Source organism: Rhincodon typus, chromosome 11, assembly GCF_021869965.1.
Source record: "Rhincodon typus isolate 14 chromosome 11, sRhiTyp1.1, whole genome shotgun sequence".
Lineage (NCBI taxonomy): Eukaryota > Metazoa > Chordata > Chondrichthyes > Orectolobiformes > Rhincodontidae > Rhincodon > Rhincodon typus.
In genome coordinates, this window is record NC_063342.1 from 73,670,463 (window position 1) to 73,681,790 (window position 11,328).

The 11,328-nt window shown below is 41.4% G+C and overlaps 1 protein-coding gene across 3 annotated transcripts in view; it reads right to left on the reverse strand.

Annotated features, from left to right (window-relative positions):
• Positions 1–11,328, reverse strand: part of LOC109931898 (cullin-4A-like) — a 42,872-nt gene that overhangs the window by 30,428 nt on the left and 1,116 nt on the right. Inside the window, exons 2-10 of one of the 3 annotated variants that reach the window (XM_020531167.2) lie at positions 9,889–10,004; positions 7,869–7,972; positions 6,058–6,127; positions 5,852–5,925; positions 4,611–4,773; positions 4,445–4,534; positions 4,269–4,351; positions 1,794–1,861; positions 731–849 (exon numbers count right to left, since the gene is read on the reverse strand). In XM_020531167.2, the coding sequence (XP_020386756.1) occupies positions 731–849; positions 1,794–1,861; positions 4,269–4,351; positions 4,445–4,534; positions 4,611–4,773; positions 5,852–5,925; positions 6,058–6,127; positions 7,869–7,972; positions 9,889–10,004 (887 nt within the window). Of the gene's footprint in view, positions 1–730; positions 850–1,793; positions 1,862–2,446; positions 2,524–4,268; positions 4,352–4,444; positions 4,535–4,610; positions 4,774–5,851; positions 5,926–6,057; positions 6,128–7,868; positions 7,973–9,888; positions 10,005–11,328 lie in introns of those variants that run through there. The other 2 variants (XM_048603337.1, XM_048603338.1) reach the window with 2 other exon arrangements.

Below are 11,328 nucleotides of genomic sequence, written 5' to 3' on the forward strand. Positions count from 1 at the left end.
ATTTAAGTGGGGAAAGATGCAGAAAGCTACAGCAGAGGGATTTCAGAAGTGTTGTGCATAAGTCACAAAAACTTAGCATCCAAGTTCAGTGGGTAGTAGTGAAGGCAAATGGAATGTTAGACTTTATTTCAAAAGGAATGGAATATAAAAATATAGAGGTCTTGCTAAAACTATGCAAGGATAAGTCAGACTACAGCTGGAATAGTATGAACAGTTTTGGTCCCCATATCTAAGGAAAGATACACTAGCATTGGAGGCAGTCCAGAGAAGGTTCACCAGGCTGATCCCAGGTATGGAGGGATTATCTTATGAACAGTGGTTGAGATGGAGAGATGACCTTATTGAAATTCACAAGCCGGGGAAATAACGAGGAACCAGGAAACAGCACAGGGATTGAATAAATACTTTGCACAGAAGATGCAAATAGCATTCCAAAAATACAAGTCAAGAACCAGGCGCCACAATCTAAGGGCCACCCAGTTAGGGCAGAGATGAGAAACAATTTCTTCACTCAGAGGCTAGTGAATCTGTGTACTTATTTACCTCAAAGGGCATTTGAGGCAGTGTTAAGTATGTTCAAGGCTGAGATAGATTTTTTTAATTAGTAAGGGAATCAAGGATTACAGGGAAAAGGCAGGAAACTGCAGATTCTATGAGGTGAATGGCCTATTTCTGCTCCTATATCTTATGGTCTAAAAGGATTAGCTCAGACAATATTTTGAAGAATTACCTTGATATATTCATTCCAATGTTGCAGGAGAGCCTGCAGACCACCTTTAACTCTGCTGAGTAGTTGGTAGAGAAGAGCGAGGTCCACTATTCTGTTTTCATCGAGTAGTTGATTGAGGCCTGCAACAACCACCAGCTATGATGCAATGTCAAATCACTATTCCCAACAACAGCCATTTAGAAAGCACTGTAAATCTGAGCTATGCAGAGTGTTAAGAATGCTCTGAATGAAGCTGGAAGGACATGGTTTATGTGAGAAACTGGTGTAGCCACTCAAAGATACAGCCACTGATGGGGAGTGAAAAGATGGACAAATGGATGAATTGGTGAATGGGGGCTTCTTATAGGGCTAGTGGAGAGGTAGGGACAGACAAGGCTATGGGGTTTTGGTGGGGTGGGAATTTAAACACAAAGATGAGAATTATAAAGCTGGCATATTGGGACAGGGCAAGAGTCAACAGGCATTTAGCAATGATTTGTGCAAGACTGGACACAAGTACCAGTTTTGGATCAGTTGGTGCTTATGGAGAATGGCAGATGGAGAGCTGACGTAAGAAATACAGCAGCAATTTAGCCTGGACCTCTAGAGTTTCCACAGCAGACAGCCCAAGGTAAAGGCAAGCTGGCAAAGTTAGAGAGATGAATACATGCTCTTTGTAGAGGTTAACAGGGCTAGAAATCAGGCTTGGCGTTGAACACGACGCGGAGATGCTTGCACACTTTGGTTCAGCCTGGGCTGGGAAAATGGGAATTCAAGTCAAGGAGCTGGAGTGTGTATGACAGCAGAGAAATTATAGTAAAACAAAAATGGTGTACCATAACAATTTGCACAGCAATGCTTCATGCGAAGATCAAACATTTGCTCTATAGGAATGTAGGTAACAGCCATGCCATTACAAACCTCTGCAAAAATAACTTACAGCAGAAAAATCAATAAAGTACTGCTAGTGTGGGGTCCTAGTATGTTAGTCAGGCAGATTTAGCCAAATGCAGTGGAAAGCCAGCAGATTGTTACCAGAGGAAGTTAAACAGAAATATATTTAGTCTTTCTGTGTTGATTTTACCTTTCTGAAGAATAGCTGTCAGATGTTCACCAAGCAGTTGCTTCTCAACACTGGCAACCAACCATTTCCTGTAAATCACAAATGCATCCAGCTATTCATTTACTGAAAATGTATAATCCACTCCCTACCAATAAAATAAAAACAGAAAAATACAGGGTAGAGAATGAGAAAATGTGAAAAGTTTCACACAACCCTGATAACGCACCCCAATAAACAGGCCTCACTACAGCCCCTGAAGCAAGCATGTGGGGAACCTTTCCAGTCAAACTGAAGAACTAAACAAAATAGGACCAAAATCAAACATGAGCAAAGGAGGTGGGGATCCTTCTTTGCAAGGAGTCACTATCAACAGGAAATCAGAGAGCCAGACATGAGGAACAACTAGCTCAGATTAGCCTGTACATGGAGACTCATGTTTATTTGCTTTCCACTCACTGACCAATAAAAGGAAGAGTTATCGATTACACTGTCCGAGTTTTCAGGTCTCACTGACCCTTACCACGAGAAAGCTGCACAGCAGGTAGGGACAACCACAGGAAATGAAGATCTGAGGACAGGGATCGGTAAAGGCAGACCATCCCTTTAAAGAGTGAAAGATGGGAAGGCATCAGCATGATACAGATATGACACCAACGGTCGAAAGTGAGCACATACCCAACCTTCTCAGGAAGCCCAGAATGCAAGCTGATGGGTCAGAAATTAGCTTGCTCAATACCCTTGGGTCTTGTGACTGCAATACATGGGAGACAATGATCACTTCAGTACACTTCCTCCAATTCTGAATACAACAGATCACCAGCACTAGGAATGAATCAATGCTGTTGCTCTCACTTCCAGCTGTAATTTATAAACCTCCCATATATAATGTAGGATGGCATCAGCATTTCTTTCATGGACAAATTAGTCACTGGATTAACCCTTGCAAAGTAGCACCTCCCTGCTTGTGAACTATCTCCCCATCACTTCTGAAGGTGCTCATTCTGGAGAGTTGTTCACTGGATGCCAGATACAGTCAATGAAAACTCATCACGTCAAAAGTGGGCTCACAAAGTCTGTGATTGTGAGGAAAAGCAGTTGTTATTTAAAGAAACAGTTTGGATGTTTAGAATAGGTTCAGGCTCCACACTGTAGGCACAGGCATGAACACTGGTTGCTGTTGAACAACAGCTCATTAAAGAATCATCCAAGATTTATGGTACAGAAAGAGGCCACATTATTACATCTGGAGTCAGCCTAATCCCTCTTTGCAGCATATGATCCATCCTGGCCCTGCAGGTTAACGGACTTGAGCTGCAAATAAGTGAGTTGAGGGTTCCGAGTTTATTGCCTTTTCAAACAGAGTGTTTCTGGCCCATAACATCTTTTGTTTTAAATCGTCCCTTTAATATTTACATGAATCACTTTACATCCATAACTCCAGTCACTGAAAAGGCTGGGGAGTTGCATTAAGTCATTTGGCAGTCAAGTACAGACATGATGGCCCAAATGTCCTCCTTCTAACACTTGTGATTCTGAAACCACTTCATTCCATAACCTTCTAAATGATTCTTTCCAGCACTTATCAACCCACCACAACATATAGAAGGGTTTCCAAACTAAGTACAGCCAAGAACACAGGTAGCATTTCTGTTCATTGCATCATAATCACTCCACTTAAAGATGCAACTCACTTTGGGAATTCTAGACAACTTAAGATGGACTACTAAGAGCTCAGGTTTTAGAACCTTAAGGTTACTTTTTCCAGTTAACTATATAAAAAAAAAGTTTCCCACATTGGTAAGTTTCTTGTTGCTTGTCCAGTTAGCAGAAGTAGGTTGCTAACTTATAGGCCATTCAAGCACTGAGCCTGAACTATCTATCCCATCAAAAAAAAAATACTTCTGGCAATAGCAGTAAAGTTGCCTATCTTCTCACCGTCCAATCTCCCTGACAAAGAGATAAAACGAAGCATAAGTTATAATTTGGCCTTCCATAACAGCTCGTATCTCACACTTGCTGTTCCCTCTACTCCGAGCCCTAAATGTGTAAGTTTTAACTCTCTCAGTCTATTGCACTTAGAATATTTAACGATGCATGATCAGAATATCCTCACCCTGCTGCAATTTCTGTCTGCATCTGTTCGTGAACATCCATATCTACAGCATACACTTGTCAACTGGGAGCACCTTGCTGGGAAAAGCTATGTCCTATATAAAACACAATCGGATTTTAATTCCGCCCCAGACTTTTTATATTAATGACAGGCTCAGAAGCTTCTGTCCTGGTCTAAACACATTGTTTGTGGGGTAAAAAGACCAACAGGACGGGGCAGAGACAAACGCAACCCTCTTCTCACACAAGGAATCCTCAATCTGCCCCAGATGCCTCCTTCAAGCATGAAGGTTATCTCATTTCATTTGCTCACCAATTCTTAAACAACCAGCTAACTACATTCTACACAGGGCACTGCAGTAAAATGCAAGGATCATTACTTACTGTGTGCTTTGATCCAAGTAAGTAATCACTCTGTCTGTTTCTTCTTCCAGGCGTTTGTTTACATGGTGAAGGTATTCTGGCACCTACATTAGAACATTAAAAATTAAAAGAGAAAAAGGAACATTGGTCCCAAGTGGAGAGCTAGTTAATAATCTTTAAGAATCACTACTACTTGCCTCACTCTCTTGCATTAGTCTTTGGCCTTCTGCTGCATATAAACAATTGGTCTCCTCCAAAAACCTCTGTTCAAATGATTCCTGGTAGACCTGTTTGATGCAAAGTCTAAATAATGGAAGGTTCTGTGAAAGAAAGAGTGAATTTCAGAGTTAAAATCTCCCTTACCTGCAGGTCTGACAGCATACTCAGCAAACTTCGGATCAAGCTTCGGTCCACAGCCTCCCCGTTTCGCTCTTTTTGGATCAGCAAAAGGATCCCATCGATGGTTTTGGTCTGGACAATTCTGTCATTGATCACATGGGTTCGGAAAAGCTCTAAACCTATGTCCCTGAAAATATAAGCACGGGGGATCTGTTACTTCTGGCAAATGGCTAAGTATTTCAAGGCTGCAACGGGCACACACAGCCTGTGTCCAGGAACGCCAGCAATGAAGAAGCCGAGATCTAACGCTAAACTTGTGATGTGCAATTATAATTTGAAATGCCGCAAGTAACAGATGGTATTTGTTTAGTTATTGCAGCATTCACTTTAACAGATTGACTTGTTTTATTTTCAACGCGTTTTCAACATTACGAAATGAAGCAAGAAAAATTTATGCCAGGTTGGATTCAGCCTCTCCAAAAACTGGAAAGGGAGAAGTGAAAGTGAGGTGGGTGGGAGGAAGTAAAGAAGAAAGTAATGGCGAGAAAAAGCAAGTCAGAAAGGCTGGAGGAGTGGGTTTGGGGGACAGGAGGGAAGAGAAAAAGAGGACAGCAGTGGGAGAAATGGAGAAAGAAGTGAATACAAGAGTCACCTTGCAGTGGGGAAGGTGAATTAAACAGAGTTTGAGAGAGAGAGAATGCTCGACATTTTGGCAATTGAAGTCTTGGGCTTCTCGGTCAGGAGGTAGGCTCTACAACGTCAGCGCATTTATCCCTCTGTGGTGTGGAGATGTACCGTGCGTAACCAGTTTAGATGCTAGTCTGCTGTGCATTATTTTGTTTCCTATTTTCAACCCTCACTGTAAACAAATGCAAATGGGCACCAGTTATGTACTCATTCAAAAGAGGAGATAAAATGGAAGTTTGGGTGCATGGAACATGATCCCAATGATTGCAAGAAAGGTGTGGTCTGGGTTGGGGGCTCAAGATCAGAAATCCCTTAAGTTTAATAGCTGGCTAAAGCGGAGGTTTGTCTGGCTCCTCAATTGTAACATCTCTAATTTCATGAAACCTACAGAATAAAACTGCACAGACTGGCTAGTGAAACACAAATTTGAGGAGGCAAGTTACGAGAAAGGGCTGAAAAGAAAAGGGAACCTTGTTTCTTCCACGTATCTTGAACATATTGATGGGTGAACTGCTGATTGAAATAACCACAGAATTCCCCTGTCATTCAAACTTAACAACAACCCACGACCAACTCACCAGATAGATGGCAGCATTGAACTCTGCAGAACATAGGTTCGGTCAAGAAACAGGAAGATGCTCCTGATCATTATCTGCAGGTAAATGGAGACATTAAAAAGCAAATATGATTGCATCACAAATAAAAAGAAACAGAATTAAATCCTAAGTCAACAGGACAAGAGAGCCCCGAGAAAGGATTTTATATCTAGAGGGCAGTTACTTACCATTTGCCGACAGTGGTCCTGCCAACACGTGTTAATCTTCTTCAGAAACAGACTGCTATCCAGTGAATCCGTGGAAGCAAAGTCAAGGAAAAACAGATCACCCCCAGTTACCAAAAGAACATCTTCAGAAAGATCATCCCATCAAAGTAGTTTGTTCAATTACCCATTCAGCATCGCTAATACCATATAAACACATTGTGTTAAATTAACACGAAACACAGTATGATGATGAACTGAGACACCACAAATCCAAGGGAAAACTTTATAGTTGTTAACTTATTTATGAAGCACTTCATCCTGCCCCCTCTCACAATCTGCTAGTAATTGGTGAGACTCTGCAACAAGCTAAGGACATTGTTTATCCCAGTATGCTTACATTACTGCAAAAGAATGCATTCATCCTCTCTGAAGAATGTTAAAACAATGAGGTCATGTTCCACAAGCTTTGGATTACATTGCTGAATGAGGTTGTGATTTGTCAGGGCAAAAGTGTTCGGAAAAATCACATCTATAGTCAGCACTTGAGAACCGTGATTTGTCAAGATCGTCAGCACGATAGTCACTAATACATCCCATTAGAGAATTCAAGGGAAACTTCTTTTCACAGACAGTGGTTTAAAATTATTTTTTCAGAACAACCAGGAAAATTAAATGGAGAGCAGAATGACCGTCTCCTAGTATGCACGCTGGTAATGTGGAAGTTGCCACAGTATGGAGCTGTTGAGGTAAATAACAGATGCATTTAAGGGAATGCTATGCAAACAGTGCAGGATCCTTTGGGAAGAAGAGTGTTTTTTTCTATAGTCACACGAGGAAGGTCTTAGGAACCCACCTTTACAGTTTTCCCTTGATGTATTGCTCAGATTGAAAGTGGGAGGTTCTTGGGAACAATGGAGAGGAAAAAGCAGGACGGCAAAGCATGGAGAAACGAACAAGAAATCCTATCCTTGGCCAGATCGCCACAACTCATTATAGTCACGAGGGAGGAAATACTGGAGGATATGCAGGTAGGGTTTGACGGAGAGGGATCGGAGGTACCTCATGTGAAACTTAATCAAGCGTACAGGCCATTTGGGTCAAATGTCCTACACATTCAATGTCATCCATGAAGCAAGTTCAGCATTTTGGTTTATACTCTGAATGAAGCTGAACCTATTACATAGAGCACAGATTCAGTAGGAAACACATTTGCTTTAATGAAATTACCTCAAACTGGCATTCTGCTAGGCACATACCAACAGGATTTGATCAAGGTGCAAAGCTCTATAACAAATCCAAAATAGAATCAGAAATCATAGAATTCCTACAGTACAGAAAGAGGCCATTTGGTCCATTCAGTCTGCAATGACCCTTCGAGGAGCATCCCACCCAGAACCACTCCCCCACCCTGACCCCACGACCCCACAACCCCACAACCCCACGTTTACCATGGCCAATCTACCTAACCTGCACGTCTTTGGATTGCAGGAGGAAACAGTGCTGCTCCATGCCATAAAGAGGCAAAGTTTAAAATAATTCATTCCTTATTTGATCACAGAAGGTTTTAACCAACAGTTAATATATTTTCAATGCCTAATTAGCAGCATCTGTGTTAAAATCTCTTCCTTTGGTGGATTAATGACAACACTAAAATTGCTTTGAAATCATTTTGACTCTTTTCTTATAGAAACATGGCCTCCGCTAGAGCTGAAAGCTTAGGCAGACCAATAGGATAACGTAAAACTGTGTTAAGTGTACAGCACAATACAACAACAAACATCTAATCAATATGAATTGCAGACAAAGCACATTATGGAGGAGAAAAAGGATATTCCCGGAACAGCAAAATCTGTGCCTTGACATGGTCTTCACATACCTGTCTCAGTTGTTTGTACAGTGTTGCTGACACTTTATAGGAGCACAGATTCTCAACAGCCTGTATGTGACAGAAAAACCCATTTCTATATCAGATCGCAATTTCAGAGCTTTCTTAAACCTCAGATAGTCGCCCACAATCACCGCTCAGCCCAGCCACGTATGGTCAAAGTGCAGGAACTTAAAGGAGTGAATAATAAGATGGTGCACTAATTATCACTGGGATCTGAGGATGGAGTTAAAGCACAGATCAGCTGCAATCTAACTGAACGATGGAATAACTATCAGGGACTAAAATGCCACCTTCTGTTCACATGCTACTTGGAGAATGGTCACCACAGCAAGACAGCTAGATTCAAGAACAAAAACAGAAGTTGCTGGAAAAGCTCAGCAGGTTCGGCAACATCTGTGAAGAAAGAAAATCAGAGTTAACGTTTCAGGTCTGGTGACCCTTCCGCAGAACAATTCTGGGGAAATGTCACCGGACCCAAAATGTTTAGTCTGATTTTTTTTCTTCACAGATGATGCCAGACCTGCTGAGCTTTTTCAGGAACTTCTGTTTTTGTTCCTGATTTACAGCATCCGCAGTTCTTTTGGTTTTTATACAGCTAGATCCAAGTTGGTTTGCAACGCCTTAACTTAACTTGGACTCCCTTGAGCACAAAACTTCCAGACAGCCCAAGGTCTCTGTGTTGAAACTTCTGGTCTGGTACAGATACCCAACCAACGTTTAAACCAAGGCTAAATCATGAATACCTTCGTCCAAAATTAACAAAGGACTTTGGAGCAACAGTTGGCCATTTGACCCTTCAAGCCTGCTCCACCATGAAATAATATCATGGTTGATCTGGTTGTGGTCTCAGCTCCACTTTCTAGTCTATATCTCAAACACTTGACTCCCTTGTCTATCAGCATTCTACTGAACTTAGCCCTGAACAGCCTCCACTAACTCCTAGAGAAGAGAATTCTACACCAACAAGCCTTTTCATTTGTCTTAAAAGGGAGCCTTCTCATTCTATATTTCCTCGTTTTATTCACTCCCACAAAAGGAAACATCCTTCCAGTACTCTCACTATCCAAAAAAAAACCCAAAGAACTGCAGATGTTGGAAATAGAGTTTATAGAGTCATACAGCACTGAAACAGGCCCTTCGGCCCAACTTGTCCATATTGACACAAGAACAGAAATGGCTGGGAAAACTCAGCAGGTTTGGCAGTATCTTTGGAGAAAAAGCAGGAGCCTTCTGTTCTGAAGAGAGGTCATTGGACCGAAGCATTAACTCTGCTTTCTCTCTAAAGATACAGTCAGACCTGCTGAGTTTTCCCAGCAACTTCTGTTCTTATTTCACACCATTCAACCCTCTTGCGAACTCATAGTTTCATAAAGATCCTCCCTCTTTCTTCTAATGGGTGTGGGCCTAAACTGTTCAAATTTCATAAGTTAAAGTCCTTCATCCAAGGACATTATAGAAGCTCTGGCTCAGACGTTAACCTGAGTACAGGAGAATTCACCTACATTTCACACATTCACTACGGACCTCCTAACAGAGAAACATTCTTTGGTTTAGATACAATTGTCATTTTTGCCGTCTGAAGACAACAATTGAGAGTCTCAGGACTTGGATTTGATTTTTACATCTGATGCTCTTAGAAAAGTGTAACCAGCAATAGACGGCCATACAAAGCACATGACAAAGTAGGTACCCTGGAGGTTCAGCAGCATAATTTCAGGTCCCATTCCTCTGATCGGTCATTTGTGCCACATTCAGTTGGATAGTATGTAGCAATACAAACTTGAGATAAGCAAACAAACTCAATACTCCAGTCTCAGGTTATTCTTACAGCTTTTATTGCTGCTTCCTTTTGATACCGAGCAGGCCGGCAAAGTTAGCAGCAATACCGACAGCTGGGAGGGCGCAGTAAATCTTCATCTATTTTACAAATTAGTGACTGTGAAGATGCTGTTGGCTGTAGTTACCTGATAAAGTTCTTCCAAATTATATTTTATTGATGTGCTATTTTGAATGGCATCCACAGCTTCATGAAGTTTCTGCCATGTGTCCTGAGTGTAGTTATCCGGCAATTTTGGTTTATCTGTTGAAAAGCAAACAGGAATCAACACCGCTGTAGGTTGGGCACTTTCATTCCTGGCTTGGGATCGATAATAGAGAATAAAATTATATACTACAAAAACGATGCGGAAGCGAATCAGACAGAGACAGAGAGGCAAGAGCAGGACACGGGACTTCGGATGTAATTTATAGAGAAATATAAAAGGCTTTAAGAATCATATGGGAAAGAGGTGGGGGTGAGGGCACTCGAGATAAAGGAATCATTATAGATCAAGACAAACGAAATGGTGAAGAAGTGAATATGGAAAGGCAGAGTCTCCAGGGTAAGTGTAGAGGGCTACTTCTGTAAATAAGTGGCTTAATGCTAGCCACATTTTAAAATATTAGCAAGGCCAAAAGTCAGCTGACCCACAAGAGATGCATCCCAAAGGTACTATAAGGTACTCTAACAGAACCTATTCTTAAGAATGGAAGGATGGGTAATATTAAATCTCGACCTTACTGTAGTGGTTACACTTCAAATGGAACTGAGAGACTAGGAATCACTTTGGGACGTACTGATGTTGTGAAACGCAAGGTAAGTACAAGCATCTTCATTCCTGGTATGGGTAAACTTTGAGTATCTACAATAGAAGGTGAAATTAGTACTAAGAAAGGAGTGAACGAGGAAGAGTCAATGTGTGTTTGCATTCTTGCTTAAGTTAAGTTCATTTCTATTTATAACATTCTGTTATTTACTTAGATAACAAGGTGTAGAACTGGATGAACACAGCAGGCCAAGCAGCATCAGAGGAGCAGGAAAGATGACGTTTCGGGCCTAGACCCTTCTTCAGGAGGGTCTAGGCCCAAAACGTCAGCATTCCTGCTGTTCTGATGCTGCTTGGCCTGCTGTGTTCATCCAGTTCTACACCTTGTTATCTCAGATTCTCCAGCATCTGCAGTTCCTACTATCTGTATTTACTTGGCTTTTTATGTAGATATTTTCAGAAACTATTAGCTAAGGTACAAAAATCTTGTTACACAATTAAGGGAACATAGTAAAAGGAATGGGACTACTTGCATTTATTTGGGGCCATTAAAATAATAAAAAGTCTAACAGCACTTCATTGAAGGATTATCAAATCAAATTTGACAGCAAACCAAAGCAAAGATGCAGGGCAAACTAATCAAAATTCTTGGGTAGACATGAATTTTAAGAAACATCTTTGAAATACAGGAGCAAGCGGTTATGGGTAGGACAGTGCAGAACGGTTCCAGGCTGCTGTAGGAAGCAAGAGAGGAGACTGCAGGGGCTCTGACATGAATTTTCAAATTGTCTCTGGCTACAGGAGGGGTGCCAGAAGACA